General features: G+C 36.0%; 1 protein-coding gene across 3 annotated transcripts in view; it reads left to right on the top strand.

Moving 5' to 3' along the window:
* Gabra3 (gamma-aminobutyric acid type A receptor subunit alpha3) overlaps positions 1–24,140 on the top strand; it is a 213,674-nt gene that overhangs the window by 145,481 nt on the left and 44,053 nt on the right. For all 3 annotated transcript variants that reach the window (XM_034484920.1, XM_076918611.1, XM_076918610.1), the window contains one exon: positions 22,941–23,023. In XM_034484920.1, the coding sequence (XP_034340811.1) occupies positions 22,941–23,023 (83 nt within the window). The remainder of the gene's footprint in view (positions 1–22,940; positions 23,024–24,140) is intronic.

Here is a 24,140-nt window from a genome sequence, read left to right as displayed (position 1 = left end):
AATATCATGGCATTTTAATGTCAAAAAGATTAATTTTGGAAGCATTTGCAATATAATATTCTTTACTCTAACAAAGAAACTTTCTTGGTTCTTGTTCTTACTTTTTATATTTTTGATAGCTTCACTGTTGTGAGTTTATACTTCCTGAACATTCTGCCAATATTAATTATTATACATTTTGAGTTATTGAGATAACCTGTATTTAGCAGGTAAATGTAAACCTTCAATTATAGGTTCATCCAGAATTATAAACTGCTATTGTAGTAGTCCAAGTGGATCCTTTTACCATATAAGCTGGTAACAGACCTTTATAGTTCATATTTGATTCTACTTTGTAGGCATGAAGAATGTAAAAGTCATGGGATCATGCAGACTGCACCTAAGATTTCAAAAGAAAGACAAGGAGACTAGGATACAAATAGCAAGATAAATTCCCTGGGAGCAACCCTGAGAGGGAGTTATGTGTATCTGTGAGAGTGAAACTGAAAATGCAGAAATTTAGACATGCCAGGAAATACAATGTCTCCCGAGGAAAATTGCTGGAAATGACTAGAGCCAGACCAAAGTAACCATATAGGTTGTAAATGGAGAGTTCATAAGAGTCACAGCTGCCTAAGTCCTTTCTAGTCTTGGGATTCTAAACACAGAGATATAGAATTTAATGTAGTCCCTATTGTATTTTGGTCTTTCCATTTGCCAAATCCCTCCCGTCCATGTTTCTATTCCTCCTGTTTTGAAATACGGATGCTTAATATGTGTCATTTTACATTGGAAATTTTTCTATCTTAAAGGGGGTCAGAGTTAAGTGTTTGTCTCAAGTATCAGTAAAGAGTTTTGTCTTTGCCTCAGTGTTCAAACTTAAGGAAAAAAATTAATGTAGTTTGGATAACAGAGAAATGTATAGTGTTAGATGGAATTATATATGATCTTACAATAACTTTATTCATAAGTTACATATAGCTTGAGGAGATATGTTTGAGGATCAAAGTTAATAAGCATGGACTTGTGGTGAATAATCTTGATTGCTATCTTAGTAGAAATTGAAGAGTGTCTGGGAGAGTGGTAAAGCACATCTCTGTGTATGGGCCAAGTATTCTTCAAAAAATGAACTAAACCAAATATTGGCAGCAACAATCTATAAAATGGGGATGGAATTTTTATAGACACTGTATATATTGATAGATATGATAAAAGATTTGATAGTTTTAAAAAGACACGAATTTACAGTAGACCACTGCAGTTGCAAGGGCTCCTTATAATCACCAGCATCTATATCACAGGAATGCAGTTCTTAAACTTTTATAATCTTAATAACTACTTTAAGGCCAAGGGACTATTATTTCCAACTTAGAGATGGAGAAACTGAGAAAAATGGTGGAAAGAAAAACAGGGGTATATAACATCTGTACAGTAGTAAAAGATCAGGTTCTATTTGCTGTAACTGAAGAGTCTAGCACATATTTGTCAGATAGCCAAAAAGAGTAGATAGAAAGATAAACTCTGAAGACAGTACAGAAATAACATTTTTTATGACAGAGAAAAGCATAAGGGTTGGCATCAAAATTACAGTTAGGTTTTTTTTCACCATATGTGAAAATATGTATGCTTGAAATGAGGTAGAGAGAATAGGACAGGCATATGAATGCATATGATTTAAAAGAATTTGGGTATAATAGGACATCAGAATAGGAATAGATGGGAAAGACTCGTATTAAAGCAGATGAAAGAAAAGGTGTTGGTAGCATTTTGTATTTAATATCTTTGCAGAAAGGATGGAGTACATTACATGTGAACAGAAGACATGATAACATAATGAAGCTAATAGAATGATAAACTAGGTATGCTCATTGTTAAAAATATGAACAGTAAGATAATTTAAAAGGAACATAAAATGATAGGAAGGAATGAAAATAAGAACAGTAGAATAGAGAATGGATTAAGATAGCAAAGGAGAATCTGAGCAGTGGTTAAGAGTGCTTACTGCTGTTGCAGAAGATTAGTGTTCCATATCCAGGACCTCAGGCAGCTTATAACTGCCTATAGTTCCAGAAGATCTGCCACCATCTTCTGGCCTCTATCAATGCTTCCCTCAAATGCACACCCCTCTGGTCTCACATATACACAAATAAAATACATCTTCTATAATATATATTTGAGTTTGGGGGTAAGAGGGAAGCAGAGAATACAAGTGAGGATGTAAATACTGAATTATGAAGAGAAAACAAAGATTCATCTTGAGGAAGACCAAAGATGAAGCAGAACAAATTATCAGTCACCAGAAAGAAGAGTTGAGTGAATAGGAAGAGGATAACTATTCAGGTCTCTATACCCTGAAGCAGACAAGAAAGTGAGGCTTTATGTGTATAGGTAGAATGCCTTTATGCTTATTTTGAAGTAAAGTAGAGAAAAAGAACTAGGTAGAGAAGGTTGATGAAACCATTATTTTCTTAGCACAGCAGAGAATACACCTTAGATCTCAGAAGGTGGGCAGGAAGAGAAATGCAGTTCAAAACTCTGAGGTAAAATCTTGGCTCTTTTTATGGCTCCACAAGTGATTCATCTAGTGACCTTCACAAGTCACAAGCTGTTTCCTTTTTTTCTGTTCTTCATTTAATAACCCTGGCTGCTGCCTGCCTTGCAGCAACATAGAAAGTAGAAATTGGATAAGCCCTGCAGACCATTTAGAATTTTTCAGAAAGACTCATTCTGTAGCACTGTTATTATTGTTGTGATGTTCATGAATTTTATTCTCGATTCCATGAGAACACTACAAAGGAAGGACAACTGCTTGGAAAAATTGAATCAGGTCTTTCATGAGTATGTAACTAGGACAGTTAGATTTTGCTTTCCCTCATCTTGCTTCAGGATCACCATGAAATGTAGGCTAAGCCCCATTCCCCACTGCTCACCACAGCAGCACACATACTAATATTGGAACAACATATAGAAGTTTGACAGAACTAGCCCAACATGATATCCACATTTAGGAACTATTGTAAACTACCCAAGTGAGAGAGAGAGACAGAGAGACAGAGAGAGAGACAGAGAGAGAGAGAGAGAGACAGAGACAGAGAGAGAGAGACAGAGACAGACAGAGGGACAGAGAGGGAGAAAGAGAGAGAAAGAGAGAGAGAGACAGACACACAGAGAGGGTATTGAACCTTTTACTAATGATATAGTACTTACTAATGAAAGAAAGGATAACTACACAATGTTCATTATACTTGCTATCAGTAATATAATAAGAACCCTCTTAAATTTCTTAATAGGATGGAAAGTCCTCATGAAATTAAACTAGATTTTATTCCACTGATTCACCTGCCTAACAACACATTTATAATAACTTAGTATGTGTAAGACTCTGGAATATGTATGAAGCTACAGAGACAAGTAAGACATTACTTAGTTCTTAATGACTTCATAGTATTGTAGTTAAGGAGGTGTGTAAAATAATATAAAATACCTTCATAGGGAGATGTACAAATGTCATAGAATCATAGCATAAGAAGAAAACAAAATAACACCCCAGCATCAAAAAGAAAATAGCAAAGAAAAAATGTGATGCAGTGGCCATGGAAGAATGCTGTTTATTGGCTTGCTCTCCAAGGCTTGGGCAACCTGATTTCTTCCTTTCTTTACACTTTTTTCATTAATCCTTTTTCATAGTCCACACTTTATCCCTTCCAGGTCTGCCCCCGGCTGCTTCCCATCCCATCCCTCCTACTTCCCCCCCCCATCTCCACGAGGATGTCCCCATCCCTCTCCACTGCTGACCCCCCCAGACCTCCCCCTCCCTGGGGCCTCAAGTCTCTAGAGGGTTAGGTAATTCTTCTCTCAATGAGGCCAGACCAGGCAGTCCTCTGCTGTATATGTGTCGGAGGCCTCATATCAGTTGGTACATGCTCCCTGGTTGGTGGCTCAGTGTCTGAGAAAACTCGGGGGTCTAGTTTACTTGAGACTGCTGGTCTTCTTCAGGGTCACCCTCCTCCTCAGTTTCTTCCAGCTTCCCCCCCCCACCCCCCGATTCAACCACAGGGGTCCCAAGCTCCTGTCCATTGGTTGGGTGCTAGTATGTGCATTTGACTCTTTCAGCTGTTTGTTGGACCATACAGAGGGCACCCAGTGCTAGTCTCCTGTCTCCAAGCATACCATAGCATCAGTAATAGTATCAGGGCTGTGGGCCTCCCCTTGAGCTGGATCTCAGTTTTGGCCTGTCACTGGACCTCTTATGCTCCTCTCCATTTTTGTCCCTGCATTTCTTTCAGACAAGAAAAATTATGGGTCAGAGTTTTGACTGGTGGATGGCAACACCATCCCTCACTTTCTGCTGGAGTTGGGCTCTACAAGTTCCCTCTCCCCACTGTAGGGCATTTCATCTAAAGTCCCTCCCTTTAAGTCCTGAGAGTCACCTCCTGAGGTCTCTGATATATTCTAGAGGGGTTCCTCCCCCCAACCTCCTACCTCCTGAGGTTGCCTGTTTCCTTCTTTCTGCTGACTCTCAGGACTTCCTGATTTCTTATATAGGCCAAGGTCACCTGCCCAAGGGTGGCACCAGCCACAATCATCTGGAGCTTCTGACATCAATTAATAATTAAGAAAATATACCACAAGCTTGGGCATGGGCCAGTCTTGTGGGAACATTTTCTCAGTTGAGGTTCCTTCTTCCCCAAAGACTCTAGTTTGTGTTAAAGTGACATAAAACTAGCCAGCACAGTAAGAATGTAGCAGGGTGAACAAAGCCTACTGGGGCATCGACAGTAAATCCCATGAGAAATTGTCTTTTTTCTTGAAGTATGATCTAACTATATAATCCTAGGTGGTCTGGAACTGGCTATGTAGATTAAGCTGGCCTTGAACTCACAATGATAAACTAGCCTCTTCCTAGTGTTGAGATGAAAGGCATGCATTTCTGTGAGAAATCACTTTTAAGCTTAGTTTTAAGATATGTATAAAAGTAAATTTTATTAAGAGACAAGAAAAATAGTAGAGAAAGAGTATGGCAAGGTATATAGGCCTGTGATATCAGGGGTTGAGGCCTGTGATATCAGGGGTTGAGGCAGTAACATACACTAAAGATCAGAGAACAGTTACAGAATTGGCCTGGTTTGGGGAAAGGCATGTATAAATATGTTGAAAGAACAATGGTGGTGATTTATGGGAAAATGGATTGCAGAGGAAGAAATCAAACAGATTTATCCTTTAGCTATACCACTCTGAGAGCATGAACAAGGCAGGTCAAAGTTAAGGAATGATGAAGACACTGCTGTAGTACTCACCTCCTAACACAGAGAACTTCAGAGAACTGTGAAGTACTGAATGCCTACCACATGCCAGACACTTATATTATCTTAAAATCTTGTAGTAACTGTTCAATATATATGTCTATAGATATTTATTATGTTTATTGAACTCATATATGAAATACAGAATATCTTTATTCTATAATTATAGTAAAATATTTTGTTGAGGTTTTGTTGATTTTTTTATAAGTGATGTGCTGGATATCTCACACATTTTTCTAATTCTACCACATGAGAGGCTGAGACAAGAGCATTATGACTTCAAGGCCAGTCTTGATGACATAGTGAAATTTTTAAAAAAATTATTATGGCTGCAGAGTTGGTTCAGAAGCTAGCAGCACTCAGCTCTTTCAGAAGACCTGAATTTGATTCCCAACACCTACATGCTGCTCACAACCATTTGTAATCCCAGTCCCATGGGACTTTGATACCCAGTTCTGGCCTCCTTGCACGCCAGGATACATATGGTTCACAGACATATATGTAGGCAAATCACCTATACACATAACATAAAAGGTAAGCAAATAAAAAAATAAAAAGGAAACAAATGTGAGGGATATCATGAGATTCTTTTTGCTAATGCAAACAGCTGAACCCAGAAATGTATGAAAGTTTAAATGTAATCAAGGGGATATAAATATATTTCTTGGTTTTTCAAGTTCAAAGCAAATATTCTTCTTTGTCAGAAGGCTTGTTTAGAAGTGATGTGTTCAGGGACCCAAGGTCCACTCATATCACGGCTCTACCATATTAAACACATAATTTTCAGCAGCACTGACTTTTCTGTATGAAGTGAGTCAGAGAAAGAACAGAAATTGGTATTTGGGAGGTGACTGTGGGTTAGGCAATGAGAGCACACTCATTTCCACTAGCCTTCTTCTTCCTCTTCTTTTTTTTTTTTGAAGCCTCCTGCTTCTTTACTAGCCTTCTTTTGATGGAAGGGGTTATCTGTATATGCCTTACAAGCAAGCCAAGCTGGTAAGAGAAATACTGCTGTGTGTAAAAAAAATCTAAATCTGTTTGAAAACTGAAACATCTGGTTGTATTCTTGAAGAATCACTTGGCAATAAGAATACTAGTTAGTGTGAATTCATAGGCCAGGCAATGACAAGGCCCTGGAGAAAGGTAGTAGAAATTCAGAGTAGTAAAGAAAACAAGGATGAAGGAGATTTTTTTTTAGAGAACTCAGAAGCCAAGTACACAATTGAAAAGAAACATTCAGAATTTCTGTGGTATATTTTCCTCAGACACGTAATAGATTAGAGCTCTATTAATAAGAATAATAAAAACTATCTCTAAATATTAAAGAAAATTCAATAATTAGCTAATGAGAGGTGAAGGCTATCAATTTTGTACTTCTTGAGAATTTGCAAAGTGCCACACACTGTGCTAAGTGCTTTATATAGATTTGCCTCCCTTAGTCTTCATAGCAATCTTCATGTGCATTTAGTACCGAGGCCTAGTGAAGCATTATGATGGTGATTAAGGAGATGAATTGTACATTAAGGTAGTTTCTAGGTTATTTTCTATAAAGTGACATGCAACATAGCAATATCTGGGTATTAAAGCTATTGGCAATAGTAAATATGATAAGATGTGCGAACTGTGGCCACTCTCGCTGGGAGGTTTTATTTTGTTGTTGATATCTTCAAACTTACAATAAAGAAATTGCAATTTCATTAGTCCAAAGTTACAACACAAGAAGAGCTAATGCTGAGACCCAGTTCAAAGTTAAAGCAGATTTCCTCTCACAGTACTGTGTACCACTACTTGAAATACAGTGATGCTTGAGGACCACCTTTAAGTAATGAATATGAGTTAGACATGATAAGCTGCATTGGGAAGTGCAAGTCTGGAAACCAAGTGAGCTTTCACACAGTGGGGTTTGTAAAATAAAATATATTGTTCAAAGTGTGTTTTATGTGATGTGCTATGCAGTAATAGTTTCCTATATTTAGCTGAAAAACAAAGGAAATAGTCACTGCTGTCTCCATGTTGAGTCATCAAGAGGAAAGCAGTGTTTTGAACCAACTGAGAGACGATATCTATCATGCTGAGATGATGATTCCTTCTTTTATACTTTGTATGTTTGGGTCAGTTGTGCTAATGTACTTGGGATGTGTTAAAGATAGATTGTTTGAATGTTAAACACTGCATGATGCCAGGAAGTCTCTCCCTTAAACTTTAATAGCAACGCTCCTCTCTTTCTAGTTTAGAAGTAAAAAATACCTTGCATTTGAATTTTCATTATAGAGAATGCCTCTGAAATGACCAGGAACCAGAGAAAGCATTTGGACAAGATTTTAAGTGGTATGAAATTTAATGTAATCAAGTCAACCAAGCATTGATAATTTTCTTTCACACAGCCTTTTTTTTTTTTAGCCTTTTTTTTTTTTTTAATAATGGCTTTTGCACTAGGGGACTCTAGCTGTAGTTCCTTATTCTTTGAACCACATTTAGTGAGCCTCTAATGAACAGCAACAAGAACATAGAAGAGATGTGGTAGCTTATTTGGGGATCTAGAGAGCTTAGAATGAGGAAAGAATGAATAAAGGGCAGAAATCAGTCACAAATGATTCTGTGTGCTGAGTGCAGTATCAAACTACACATGAAGAAGCACATAACAATGATTTGCTATGTGTCAACCAGTATCCTAGGGATGTTACCATAACAAACAGAAATTCTTCTGTCAGATGCTACACATACAGATACTTAGAAACATGTATATCAAGGATTATAATATTTGAACAAAGTACTCTAGAATCTCTTGGAACTGGAGGAAATCATGATGTTCATATGACATTAATAAAGTATCATGGCATAATCAGTATTCAAGCAAAGATTTGAAGGAGATTTAAAGGTTATATATAGAAAGAATAGGCATTTAGGCAGGGGACAAAGATGGACACATCCTTCTGTGAAATTGTAAGTATTTGCAGATGGATAGAGAATGAAGGAAAGCAGGAGCATCAGAAAATAAGGATAGAGTTACACCTCTGAGGTAGTTCTTGAGCTCAAATGCATTCCCTCTGAAGGCTACAATCAGTGGTAAGGTGGATGGCCTTTCTGCCCATGCACTGAGTCTCTTGTCTTTAGCTTAAGGATTTAATGGCTAGTCTGCAGACAACTGGGATTCTGGTGACTAATGCGTAGCTTGGTTTGGGTGTATGGGAGGGCATATTTCAAATGACTCATCCTGTACTGATAATGGCTATTACTGATTTTCTATCCTTTCTTTTGCACCATAAATCCCAGATCCTGCCCTTTAGTCCATGCTTGCAAAAATAGTCAGCCTGGTAACTCAAGTGCATTCTAGATAGTATTGCCTATCTTTTTGATCTTAGAAATAACATTGCTCTGAGCACAGAGCACATTGTTTCATTTACAAAAGGCCTAGTTGACAGATTGTCTACAATGGGGCTCACACTGAATTCCAAACACGCCCTTATCCTGTGGAGTTTAAACTGGGACCTCCTAGGTTTACTCTTAGCAGGTCTGTCTCCTGGTCAAACAGTTAGGACATGCACATATATTGATATATATTATTTATATTCTTTAATATTTGGGACTTAAGTCATCCCAGGCATTTTTACACTTGAGTTTTCTCTAGTGTTTTGCTTAATTTGTGTCTCTACTTAGCAAAATTCTAGGAATCATTCAAATGTTCCCATAGCAACTATAATCTAGTTGATTCATTCCCATCTACATTAATTCTATAGCTCAAATAAATGGCATGTAAATTAAGTAAGCATGGACATTTTAAGATATAAAAATGTTGTGGCTATCTCCACAGCATTCTGCATGATGAACACTACTGTTTGTAATGTAAGGAAGGTACTGAAAAGGGCAGTGCCTTAGCAAGGCCAGAGTTATTATCAAGTCACGAGGACATGCACCTCATTTCTACAGGATCTCTGCACTTGGGACAAGGGCAAATGACCACAGTCTTAATTGCCTCAGCTAGAACAAAAATGTTGCTGCAGGTAATTTATAGGCAGCCAAATTTATTGCTCAGTGTTCTGGAGAATTAGAAGTTCAAGATCATGGCTCCAACAAATTTGTTGTCTTCCCTAAGTTATACACTTTGAAGATAATGCCTTCTTGCTGTGTTCTTACCTAATCACAATTGCCAACAAAGTTTCTTCTGGTCTAATTTATAATGGTTCTAATTAAATTTATGAGGGGAAGAGCCCCTATAACCTAATCAACTCTGAAATGTACCACCAACAATCACTATTGTGTTGTAAGTTCCAACATAGGAATTTCGAGAGGACAAGAAGAGAGTATAGTGAGTTCTGAACCAGATTCTATAGTTTGGGGCTTGGTTTTATCTCACTGTGTTAGTGCTTTTGAGTACATTACAATATAAAATCAAATGGTTTCCACATGATATTCAATCTAATTCAAGAGACAAAACATATGCACCTACCCTTAAATTCTATAAAAATCAAAACATAGTATGATAAATACAAAGAAAATAGTTAGTCTTTGCATGAATGATAAAAAGAAATATCCAGTAAATACCATAGTAAGTAGAATCTCTCATATGTGTATTCATTCTGAAACTGTGTTTCCAGGGAGGATGGCATAGGACACTAAATAAACAAGTCACCACCAATTCATCTTAATCCCAAGAGATAGAAATTAATTACTTAAGACTCTTTAGCTTAGTGATAAGAATATAAATGCCCCAAACTGTTACATTTTTTGTCTTCCTTTCTCCCTAAGTCTCTTTTCCTTTTCACTTTGAGGGTTTTACTTTTGAGATGTTGATACATATATCTTTTGTCTGGTGTATAAGCTTTCCTGTGCTGTGGGAAATAGATGAAGTGTTTAATATCACTCATATCTTAAGGTTGTACAAATACATTAAGCCAGTGTGGTGGATCTTCCTTTTTAAATCTAGATTCTTCTGAATCTTCAATTTCTCCTTCCTGATAAAATTCAGTCCTAGACCTTTAACTAGCATCTGTAAATATGCTAGTGAGCAAGTCACATTATGTGCGTTCTAGTCAGCAGAAATGGGTTTTAAATCTTAGGGTATGATTTTGTAAATTGACAAATAAAATTTGCTTGCATTTGTGGCATATAAAAAAATATTGTTTTTATATAGGTTTACACCGGGAATTGGCTAAATCAAGCTAATTATCAAGTCAATACCTTCCTTATTTCATGATGATAGTATTGATTCTACTTGACAACTTTCAAGTTTCTAATGTGTTATTAACTAATGTATTATTAACTAAAGTTATTCTTGTACAATATGATTGTAATATTTTGTTTACTATTTAAAAAGTGTCTGCATATGTAGAGAGAGGAGAGTACACAAGAGAAACACATGTACCATGCTATAATCCTGCATGTGGAGGTCAGAGGCCACCTTGGTTTTGTCCTTCCAACCTGTGGGTCCCAGTGATTGAAATTAGGTTGCCAGGCTGGTACAGCAGCCATCCCTCCATGCAAATTATGGTATTAATTTGCATGTCCCTGATTAGTGATATTGAACAGCTCCACCTACACCTGTTGGCCATGTTTTGGAGAAATGTGTATTTGAGTCCATCATACTTTATTAGTTGTATTTTCTTGCTATTACGTTGGCTTGGTTCATCATACTTTTGGATTAAGCCACTGTGAGATGTATGATTCTAGATATTTTCTCCCACTCATTATTGTGTTGACTGGTTGTTTTTCTTTGTTGTTTTTTTTTTTTAAACTATGTGGTAATTTTTAAAATGTTCTAAGCCAATTAATCTGTTTTTGGTTTTTTACCTGTGCTTTTAAGGCCATGTCCAAATAGTCATTGTATATAATAAATGGCACGGAGCTTCCCCTCGTGCTTTCTGAAGCCATAGTTTTATGTATTATGCTTATGCTTTTAATTAGATTTGACTTTATGTTTGTGTGTTGTATAATAATGTAGTTTAATTTTTCTGTATATGGATGTGCAGTTTTCATAACATCTTCTCCTGAGAAGAATGGCATTTTTTTCTTTGTGTTCTTGGCATCTTTGATGAAAATCAATTGACAATGAATATATAAATTTATTTCTGTGTTCTCTATTTTGTACCATTTGTCTATGCATCTATTTTAAGTGAAGGTCATGCTTATTTATCTTACCTTGTTATTCTCCAGTTCTACCCACTTCTCTAAAAAATGACAAAATTTCATTCTTTTTGCCATTGAACAGTACTCAATTGTATGTTACAGCACTTTCTCTTATCTTTTTTTTCCATTTGTGAACACCTATACTGATTCTGCAACTTGGGTATTGGGACTAGTGTCATGGGTCATGATATTGCCCCAGATGAGTATGTTGATAGCTCTTTAGTGTATTGCTTTTAGTTTTTAAAGCTGAATATTCAGAACTGGTTGGTGTAGGTGGCACATATGGCAATTACATTTTTAACTTTTGAAGACCCTCCATGCAGTTTATGATGATAGTTGTACTAACTTGCATGCTTCCAATGGGGGATCAGAATTCCATTTTCTGTCTATCTTCTAAACAGCATTTATCATTTCACTGTTTTGGTGTTTGCTTTGAATTTGTAGAGCAGTTTGGTCAGAGTGGCATCTTAATTATATATAGAAGTATGAGCTTGTTACTTCAAATAAAGTGAGTTTTCATTTTTATTTTCCAATTTTTTTATCCTTGGTTATTTATATTGCCGAATTTTTAGATATATTTCTTAAAATACAATTTAAATGCCAGGCAATTAATTTTCTTAAAGTACATAAGTAATATTTTAATATATTTATAGTTGAAAAAACCATCACCAGTGAAAACTCCACACCCACAGTTTCTTCTTTCTTGGAATCACCAAAATCTTTAATAAAAACTGAACAAAAATGAGCAGAAAGTGTTGTCAGATCTTCAGGCTGAGCAATTTAGTCCATTTATCACTTGAGAAAATTGCCTTTTTATTCCCAGATTTTGAGAGTTTTAAATCATGATGGCTATTGAAAATTTCATCTCCTTGCTTTTACCCTTGTCTTAGTTTAATTTGTTCTTTGCACAGCTACCACTGTGATCCTCAACTATTAGTGAAATTGAGTCACATTTATACTGAACCTCTTCCAATGCCTCCATATTTTACCTGTTAAAATTTCAATGTCCTAGAAGGTATTATATAATCCAGCCCCACATTTTCCTCTCAAAACTTATATTCTATTAATCTTTCAACTTAATTTCTCTAATACATATATAGACGCTTTCTTGTTCTTTCTGGAGGAAAACAGATACAGTTTTACCTAAGACCATCTGCATCTGCTGCTCTTTCTGCTTTCACTGCTCATCTTCCCTGTCTCTTACTCATGCTCCTCTCCCTCAAATGAATTCATGTCCCATACTTAACATATAAGTCTTTGTATTTTCCCCTAGAGCATAGCATCTTTTAGTATACAATATAGCTAACTTACTATTTTATCCATTTTTTCTTCCTATAGCCAAATGCAAGCTCTAAGTGAGCAAAATGATAGCAAGCCCCTGCTGTAGCTTCATTGTTTAGATGAGAGATGATTTATAATCATGCACTGAGTGCAACACTGAGTCGGGAATCTGATATGTTGGGTAATTTTGGATGTTTCTTCCTTTTTATCTCATATATAAAATCACTGGGAGAATTAAGTTATGTGCATTCTTTCAGGCTTTTCTTTATCTGAAATTCTAGGAAAGACACTGATTGATAATGGAACTAGATTAAGATAATAATCTACTTGAAGTAATTGGACAGGATATCAGTAGATGGAAAGATACCCATGTACAAGGATTAATATGCATTAATATGATAGAAACAGCCATTCCATCAAAAGCAATCTACAGATTTGATATAATCTCCATCAATGTCCAAACACAATTCTTTACAGATCTTGAAAGAAAAAATTTCAGCTTTATAGGGAATCACAAAAACTCAGTGTAGATAAAACAACCCAGCACTCCTAAATAATAAAAGAACTGCTGTAGGTATCACCAGCCCTGATTTCATGTTTCACTATAGCACTATAGTAATATAAATAGCATGATATTCACACATAACCAAACTCATTGATCAATGGCATGAAATCAGAGACTCACGCATAAATTCACACACCCACGAATGCCTGATTTTTGATCAAGCAGCCAGGATTACACACTGGAGAAAAGACAGAATGTTCACCAAATGGTTCTGGGCAATCTGAATATCTTTACATAGAAGAATCCAAATAAATCCATATTTATCACCCTGCATAAAACTCAACTCCAAATATCAGAGACCTTAATGTTAAACCAGATACACTGATCCTGATAGAAGAGAATCTGGGGAATATCCATGAGCTCTTTGGTACAGGAAAAGACTTCTGAACAGAATACAGCACCAGCATTAAGATCAGTGATTAATAAATGGGACATCATCAAACTGAAAAGCTTCTGCATTGCAGAGGACACCATCATTTGGACAAAGGAGCAGCCAAAAAAAAAATGGAAAAAAAATCAATCCTCCTCCATCAGACAGAGTGCAGATATCCAAAATACATAACAAACTCAAAAACTAGATATCATGATAAAATAACTCAATTTAAAAATAAGGTACAGACCTAAACAGAGAATTTTTAAAAGAGGAAACTCAAATGACTGAGAAAATATTAAAGAAATGTTCAACATCTTTAGTTAGCAGGGAAATGCAAATCAAAATTACATTGAAATTTCATCTTACACCCACCTGAGTGGCTAATATCAATTAAACAAGTGACAGTTTATGCTTGGGAGAACTTGGAGTAAACAGAACAGTCATCAACAGTCGGTGGGAGGGCAGACTTGTACAGCCTCTATGGAAATCAGTGTAGTGGTTTCTAAGGAAGATGGGAATTGATCTACTTAAAGATCCAGCTACCACCTTTGGGGGAAACATAACCCAAAACCTGCTTCATACTACCACTAAGACATTTGTTCAACCATGTTCATTGCTGCTGTATGCATAATAGCCAGAAATTGGAAGCAACTTAAATGTCCATCAACAAATGAATAGACAAAGAAGATGTGTATATTTATACAATTGACTATCACTCTCACATTAAAATAAATGAAATCATGAAATTTTTAGGTAAATAGCTGGAACTAGAAAAGAAATCATTCTGACTGAGGTAATTCATCATCAGAAAGACAGATATGTGTTTGCTTGTAGGTGTATATTAGGTCTTAAGTCAATGATAAGCAAGCTACAATCTATAGAACTACAGAGGAATAAGAGTAAGGGACTGGAGGCAGATAGATCTCCCTAGGAAAGAGAAATAGATAAGGTTATGGATGAATTGGGGGTGCTTGAACAGGAGGATCAAGAAGAAAGGGGGTGAGAGGGATTGCAGGGAAAGATAGATAAAACTCAGGGGCATTTGAAGCCTAATAGAGTAGAAGCTTTCTAAAATATATCTATATATGAAGGTGATCTAAGTGAAACCAACAAATAATGAAGGAGACCAAGTCCCAAATGAAGCTTCCAGTATTGGGATTGGGTTGCATCTAATTGAGTTGTTGGACAAAGGGTTCCCATGGGAACCCCTAAACAACCCAGGATGATGCAAAGAATAGAGGTTGCTCTCCAAAAATTGACAGCAAGGCTCCATGGCTGAAGACAACACCTAAAATTATTGAACCTGGAGAAGTTCAACTGGTACCTACATAGACCATTTATCCTTATGTACTAGCATCTTTGGTACAGGAAGATTCTCTGTATACTACCAAAGGAAAAGCATAAGCATCAATATAGACACCATCTACAATGGTGTCATGCCTGAAAGATATGCTAGGGAAATGGTGGCACAATGTTGAGGTCCACACTCTGCCTCAATGCTTTGGGGCTAAGTGCTCTGGTCAAGAAAGAGAGAGAGTGGATGGAGGGGCAAGTGATGCGAAGAATAGAGACAAGACAGGGTGTGTGATCAGGTCTTAATTTTCGTCCTGTCTCCCTTTATTGGAAGGAAATCTGGGGTATTTATAAACACAAGCAGGAGAACACAGGTGAAAACACTTTACCATGTGCACCATACAGCTGGGGTCACTAAACAGCAAAACAAGCTATGTGGGATAAACAATATATTTATCAGAGTGTGCTTCAGCTGTTATAGGCTTTTGAAAACCAAGTCTTTCATCAGGGTATATGGTTCCAGATGGCTGCAAAGTTGATCTGGCTGCTTTCTACTAAAGTCGGCTCCCAACAGCACAAAGCATGTGTGGAGTAACCAACCAATATGTGGTTTGATTTAAGGTCCATTCTACTTGATGGAACTGACTGGGTGATCAAGAACTATATAGCCCAAGGACCTACAGCAAAACCAAGTACTTCTGTTTACACACACACACACACACACACACACACACACACACACATTAATTTCATGTATAGTAAAATAAAAATATAAAAGGAGCAATAAAATGGTTCCGAACAACATCCTGCTATAATCATAGATCAATGCCTTCAGCTATCATTGGAGAAGCTTCCTTCTGCAACAAATGGGAACAAATGCAGGGACCCACGATCAGAAATTATGCAGAGAGTGAGAGACTCAGTCTTAAATGGCATGTCTGTATCAACACCCCCCCCCCCCCCAGGGCTCAGAGAGCCCTGCAGAAGAAAAGGCAGAAAGAATCTAAGAGCCAGAGAGGATGAAGGACACCAAGAGTATAATATAACAAGATCTCCTTTCATGTAAACTTACAGAGACTGAGGCAGCATACACAGGGCTGGCAAAGGTCTGGAGCATATGGAGTCCTAGAGCTGAAAGGAGAAATGGACACATACCTTATACTAACCTGAAAGGTAGTTCCAGTTGACAGCCACTCTCAAATAAAAATTAGTTTCCTCCAAGGGACTCTCCCTGGAGAAATGAATTTTAAGTGTAGGCTGCATGCCGAACAGTAGATGGCCGATAGAAAATTAAGTCAATGCACAGCGTCAGAGGCTTATCAATTTACTCTTCCCCCCACCCCTCTTCTAATATCTAAAAGCCCATAATCAGCTTGAAGAAATTAAAGAAGAGTCAGCACCCCTATTCCCTGGGCTTGGGGACTAAGGTGGTTAATATTGGTCTGTCTTTCTAGGGAAAAGTAGTGGTTTTGTTGGAACAGGGAGGATTAGCTAGGACTTATTGCATAGCCATAACCTATTGGTAGAAATATGTATAGTTATTATCAAGATGAAGTTATAATTTCTTAAATGGTACAAAATTTACTTTGATTTCAAATTTAAGGTTTTCATTGGTATGAGGTTCTTATTGATATAAAAGTGAGATGAATATTGATACTCTCATAGGCATTGTGCCTGTATAACACATTTAGGAATACAAGGCTTAGACCCAGTCCTTCTTTAACTTTTTAAACTGATTTGGGACGGTTAGCCTATGAGTTAAGGGACTATAGCAAATTCATGGCTTTGAGTTTATTGTTAGGGTGTTTTCCATATTTTATTTAGAAATAGCTAAGAGGAGTGAACAGACAACAGTCCAGGTTACCTTACATGGATAGTTGTTTTCAAAACATCAGAAGTCCATAGAATTGACGCTACAAATATTTATATATTAATGTTCATTTTGATTAGAGACCTGTCTGCTCCTGACAGCTTCCTGTCGTGGATTCTAAGAAGAAATTGAGCATCCTTGGAGTTACTCCAGTTGTGCGGTGACAGCGACTAGGCAAGAATTGCCTCTTTCCATCTACAGACAAATTACTGTCCAGAAAAGGACACACTTGCAGAATAGTCAACTGATTATATCTGCCTAGACAGAGTAATCAGCCCTTAATAATTCTGTAGCACTAAGGTCTGTCAGATCATTCTGGGCCAGAAGGCTGAAGATTTGATGCTCCAACGTTCTGTAGTATAGGGGCTTTCCAGGTGTTCAGCGGTCTCTATAAATTGGCTAAGTTTTAGAAGCTATGCTTTGTGCTTCCCATAATTTCAGTTAACTCAGTCATTCTGGATTTCTGACGGATTTGAAGACCTATAGTCTCATAGCCAATCCTGGCTATTTACTCTGAGAGAAAAGATCTGCATGGATGGTTTTCAGCTGACATTCATTCTAAAGCCAAGAAAAAAGCCAGGTTCAAAACTAAGTGTTTTAGTTAGGAGAGATGACAGAGGTTCTGGTTAGTCAACAAAATGATAGACTGGGTATTAGGACTATCTTGTACCTCACTGGTACAAATAGGCATAATTATGCTCTAACTGTATTTGGAGAGAAAAGATTTACTTTAACAGGAAGGGTGATATGTAGGAGGAGCTAAGGGGGGAAGATACACTGACAGGAAGAGAAGGAGTAAGGAGAGGAGAAGATGAAGGAGAGGAGAAGCTAGGTGATGAGAGAGAGAAAGAGAGGGGGGCATGGAGGCAGATGTTCATGTGTCTCCACCAGTCAAAGACAGTTTATATATATCTAGGTTGGGTATTGGGTTATACTTCTGATTGAGCATTACCAAACTTATAAAGCCTTTGATTAACATTTTAAAAAATTGTATAAAAGCAAAAAGGAAAAGGGGGCATGGGATAGGGGTTTTCTAGGGAGGAGAAATGGGGAAAGGGGGTGGCATCTGAAATGTAAATAAAATATAAAAAAAAGAAAAGAAAATTAAGTCAATGGCATCTTTGGAGGTTCCTTGTCTCATAATGTCATATTAAAAAGGCTTTTCCTTTTTAATTTTATCTTTATTTTTATTTTATTTTAGTATATATAATAAAATTATATAAATTATATAATAAAAGCCATCTCTGTGTTATATAAAAACATACATGTAACATATATTACAAAACATATATAATAAAACATATATAAAACAAAATGTATATATACACACAGGTCCTTTGCATATATATTGTGGTTTCCAGTTTAGTGTTTTTATGGGATTCTGGAGTATGTGAACAAGTGGGTCTCTATTTCTTTTACCTTCTGTTGGGCTCTTTTTCTTCTATCTATTTGTTCTGTCCAATTGTGATGTCTTAGTTTTGTATCATATCATATCATATCATATCATATCATACTATTATCCCTCAGACGCTAGTTTATTTTCTAATGAGAAACAGAAAGTTTGGATTTGGATGGGAGGGGACCCCAGGAAGGGACTGAGATGAGTAGAGGGAAGGAAAACCATAATTAGGATATATTATGTGAGGGAGGAAAAGTGAAAAGATAAAAATTCATTGGGGAGAAAGACAGATATTATACTACAAATAAATCACAGTTTTCTAGAACCATGTTGTCTGACTGATAACCCCTCAGTTCAAGGTTTTAATAGAAATATATACCTTTGTGGATTAAAAACAATCAAATAATTTAGTGTGCTAGCTCTTGGCATGCATAAAAAATAGACAAAATTCCCTAACCTATAGTAAATAAAGAAAATAGACAATACATAGAAATATAAAACCTATGGTATTGTATATAAAAGAGAAAGAAAAACTGATAAAGTTCATTGTCTATAGGGCGAGCAGTAGGAAGCTGAGCAGAGTTCATTCAATGCAGGTCTCCTTTAGAAATGACTTAGTCCAAGATGAAAGGAAGTGCAAAGAAGATTTCTGAAACACAAAAACTCCACATCAGACTGAATTTAATTAACAATCTGTTCATTTGGATTGTTTCCCTGGTTGAATGGCTAATATCTAGTTCAAAATGTAGTCTATACTAAATAAAGTCAAGATGGCAAAAGAAAAATTAAAGAATGTTCTGAGTAGACAGGACACAACTTCAACAGCACAGATTCTGAAGATAAATGAGAGAGGAACGTATGGTAGGATAATTCTAGACTCTGAGTAGACATAGACTTCCATTCTGAACACATATGGGATTACAGAGAACCTTCTCTTAACACAGTGGCAAGTCAGGAGTCCATGGCAATAACAACATGGATTTATTACTGTGGTGGCATTAAAAAATCTGCTTCAAGCAAAGGATTGGTCTACAAAGGAACCAGAGTGCCTCAATGCAAGTAAAATGAGGGCATTTTAACAATGAGGGTTGCAGGGGTTTTGTGGACATACCCATTGTGATGTGACTTTAAAAGCTTTTGAATTCCCATCTGTCTCTGCCTCCCTTAAAGGAAAGAGTCTCCTGGATTATCACTCCTTGGTATTTACATAGAAAACAAAGCAGCCAAAATCCCAGATCATGGTGGAAATCCTATGATATCAGTGTTGTACTTTGAAGAGTCTCTGATCTTTTTTTTTTTCTTTTTGAAAATTCCATTAAAAACTTCTAGGCAGTGCAACCTGCTAAGATATTAAGTATTGTTCATATATGTAGCATACCTCTGTAGGGCTCATCACTTAGGAGTGGATAATCTATCAGGGGACTTATCCCTGGAGAAGGTTGTGTTGGGATAGATGGATGGACAGACAGATACATGCATGAATACATAATACATACTTGATAGATCAATGGATAGATAGATACATGGATTGATAGTGTCTGTAATACTTTTTTTTTGTTGTTTTTTCAAAACAGGGTTTCTCTGTGTAGTCCTGGCTGTCCTGGAACTCACTCTGTAGACCAGGCTGGCCTCGAACTCAGAAATCCGCCTGCCTCTGCCTCCCAAGTGCTGGGATTAAAGGTGTGTGCCACCACAGCCCAGCTGTGTCTGTAATATTAATAATGAAAGAAAAGTTCATAAATTCGGGAGGAAGTTGGACAGACATAAGAGGGATACAAGTGAGGTAAGCATAGTACTCATATATGGAATTCTTTAAAATCCATAAAAGATTTAAGAAAAAAATTTACATAAAAACTGAAAAAAAGTCTACATCAAAAATACAAGTTCAGTAGAATTCCAAAAACAATAGTTTGTATTTTAGCATGGATAATATTCTTCACAATGCATTTTTTACTTTATCTTGCTTACCATTTCTAGTCTATCTTGGTTAATCCTGTTTCCTAAGGCCTTCTATTTGAAGTTTGAACATAAGACTTCTTCAATTTTCTCTGTACCTTTAAGAAAACTTTATCAGTTTTGCTGGGACTGGCTGTATACATTTCTCAAATTCTTCCTAGACAATAAGTGCATCTAGGTGTGTGCCCTTTAGCAAATGCCTACATGGCTTTTATTTCAGTATGTCATTTTTGCAACAAAGGTTAGAACTAGATGATGACAATAACTTTTAAAGTTCTAACTAATCTTTTGGATACTTACAAAATGTTCAGGTGTCTTGGAGAAAACCTCAATTCTTAAACCAGCCTGTAATATTTACCAATCTGATATTTTTTTTAAAGTATAAAGGGTTACTTCACAATTCACAGAAGCAGAGACAAGAGAAATATATTCCACAGAGAAACCTATTCCTCCTGTTGGATACAGAAAACTTTCCATGAGGATTTAATAAAGAAAATTGTGTTCCTTCTCTCCACTTACATTATTATTTCCAAGATAGTGCCTCTTATGAGTAATGTCAAGCGGAAATTATTTTATGTCCCAGCAGCCTTTTGGATGTAGAGAATAAGACCACAACAAATAGATTATAAAGGCAGGATGCAATGGTAGTGATTTCTGATTAGGAACAGAACTGATCTATAATAACTTTCTTATCTGCTTTTCTATCCATTTCTTGTCCATCCCACCTGAGTAAAGAAGAAAAAGCCTGCCTATGTGTCGGCAGAGTTTGTCATTAGCCAGACTATGCTGTGTTATTTTCTTTGGTTCTTTCTGCAAAAGAAAAGACAAATAGGATATTCAGGCTAATGTTCACAATTACTACTCTATATTAATGTGTTAAGCAAATAGGTAATTATTATTTTTCTCCTCCTATACCAGTTTCTCTGAGAACAATAATTGTGGCCTATGAGTATCTTATTTTTCCATATTTTCTTCATGTTTTACCACGACCACCTTATTTATAGGAAATGTTTATCCAAAGGTAGCCCCAGGTAAATAAAGCATTTCTTACATTACTAATACATTTCCCATAAGCTAATGTATAGAGGGTAACAAATGTAGCAAGAGCTCTAGCCTTGCTCCTATCTTCCATGTTGCCTGTTTCTAAGCAAATCACATAAACTCTTTGGATTCTTCTCTCTGAAACAGATGATAATGATGCTTACAATATATTTCTTACAAGGCCATCATGCAGGCGTTGGAGAGCAGTTAGTGGGAACATCCACTTTTGTTCCAGGCAACCAGAATCCCTGTGACACAAGTGTTAGGAGCAGACCTGAATGGAATCACCCAATTTGAATGTGTTTTAGAAATTGTAAAATGCTATGAATACCTCAACTTATTAGCAATTTATACTTGTAATGATAATAATTACACATTGAACCTCCTAGCTCTTCCTAGATGTAAGAACATCTAAAATTTGACTCTAAATATGAATGTTTCCTGGTATTTCACATGTTCCAACCAAACTGGAGCAATATTGGACAACAGTGTCCTGACAATTACCAACTGCTTATATTTTATTAGCTCACACTATTACAGTAGCACTATGGTTAGGGAAAATAATGAATGGAGAGACTCTGTATATTGGATTCCTTACATGCCTCTCTCTATTGCCTTGACATGAAACAAGACAAATTATTTTCTTTGATCTGTTGATATTCTATTAATCAGGAATTATGGTCCCATGGAAATTTTGGGTCCTATAAAGTCACGAGCAAAAATGCCTGTGTAAAGGGGAAGCTATTGAAAGACTGAACAAAATTCTAATTGTTGACCAGCTTCTCAGTTTATTAAAATACCATGAGCAAGACAGAAACTGTCTCACATATATTCAGGAGTTATAAAGACTAAAGAGTAATAACCTGTTGATGCCAGATCCCAAGCAAGTCTAAATGTTTACTGTGTAGGCATTATTTATGTATACATATATTCACTCATACGCCCACACATAAGAATGAAGTTGGGGCCAATGACAGATCAACCTCAAAAGACGGGCAAGAATTCATACAGAAACATTAAAATGGATTATTTTGACATACTAATGCAAAGAAATGAATATATAAATATGACAAGTAATACTTCATCATTATTTTCATTGAATAATTTATACATGATATTTTCTATTTATGATCTTTTCAAAGTTCTTCAGATTTGAACTTTGAGGTTTCTGATTTCCTCTACTGCTTTTATATTTTTGGGAGTGGTATGAATGTGTAATGTGCATGTTTGTATGTTCTACAGCAATGGCTTATTTTTTCTCTTTCTGTTAGTTATCATAGCAAATATATTCTTTCTATACCTCTCTCCCTCATTATGCACTCTTTAAATTGGTTAACTCATATAATAGCCTGCTGAATAATAATATAATAGTCTTTCTGAAATGATGAAGCTGTGATCAGAAGTAAATGAGTCAGATAGGACCTGCTGTTTCTATGCTTATTGAAAGGTAGCTAAGAAAGTACCATTAGGCCAAATTTACATATATATATATATATATATATATATATATATATATATATATTCTAAAGATGGTAAGGTGGTATTCATATCAGCTTCAACCAAAAATAAGCAATATTGGCTGCTGCTTTGAGAAACTCCCTAGTTCACATAATTTAACCTTTGTTAGCACACAGGTTTTATTCTCAGTGAAAATAAACAAAACACCATGGTATTCTTAGAAATACTCCACTGTTGTTGAGTACAAATAGAATTTCATGTTTAATAAAATTTATCTTGGCTGTTCTCCTTCCTTTTAGGTTAACAATACATGCTGAATGTCCAATGCATTTAGAAGATTTTCCCATGGATGTGCATGCCTGCCCACTGAAGTTTGGAAGCTGTATGTATTTTCTGAGTTTTGTTTGTCTGATCTGTTTAAAAGGAAATGCAATATATTCCTAAGAAGTTCTTAATACTGATTTTAATCCTTGCTGGTATGGAGTGGGTCAGGAGAATGGGGTCAAGTAGTACTAACTGATCAAGAGTGGTAGACTTGGCTTTTAACACCCACCCTGGAACAAATCTTATTCCATTATTTCAGTGTAATTTCTATCATTAGATGGAAACTTCAACATTTGTCCTTTGCCAGAGGACAGAGCAAGGATAAATAAAAAATGTTAGCTTCCTAAGGGCAAGAGAATATGTCATACATTTTTAAAATGTTCATTTTCTCTGCATCTCCACTTACTAATATTCAGTTCCTAACAGTAGATGGTTAATAGGAGTGACAGCTGTAGAGATTTGTTCGTGTTTTAAAATACTGTCTTTCCCATTTGTTGTTAACTTTTACAGAGTAGACAGTAGAAATAGAGTCCATTTACAAGTGAACTACAGCTATCAAAATTGAATATACTTGAGAGCAGTTATGAGCATAAGAGTATTTGAGTAAGTTATTATCAGAGTAATATATTAATCTGCATTAATCACAACTGAATGATATTGAAATAGAAATTTCATTTGAAAAGTCTCAATTATATGTGACATATTTTATCAATCATTAGTTTCTAAAATATTTACACACTGTCTCTTGTGTGACAGCCTCTATTCTATGAGCTTGAAATGTGTTCACTAATAAAACAAAATCTGTAGCCTGATGGAGCTTCTATTATTGAGAAAAACGTGATAGTAAAATATAATAAAAATAGGGTAAAAGTCAATATAAAGTAAGGAAAAACACGAAAAAATCCACTGAATACATAGTAATTATAGAGGTGTGTAGGATATGGTATGAAATTCCAGACACACACACATACATACATATGTGTTACATATATAACTATATATAATTATATATAAATATATGTATTTAATTCAGGGTAACTAACATATCTATTATTTCCATATGTATCATTTTTTTGTGCTAAGAGCATTCAACATCTTCCATTAGGCACTTTGAATTGTATAGCTTGCAAGCTATAGTGTTAATGCTGTGTTATCCATCACTATATTATTCCTCC

The sequence above is a fragment of the Arvicanthis niloticus genome, chromosome X (genome assembly GCF_011762505.2).
Source record: "Arvicanthis niloticus isolate mArvNil1 chromosome X, mArvNil1.pat.X, whole genome shotgun sequence".
Lineage (NCBI taxonomy): Eukaryota > Metazoa > Chordata > Mammalia > Rodentia > Muridae > Arvicanthis > Arvicanthis niloticus.
Note: the sequence above shows the minus strand (reverse complement) of the source record. Positions and strands in the feature narration are given on the sequence as shown.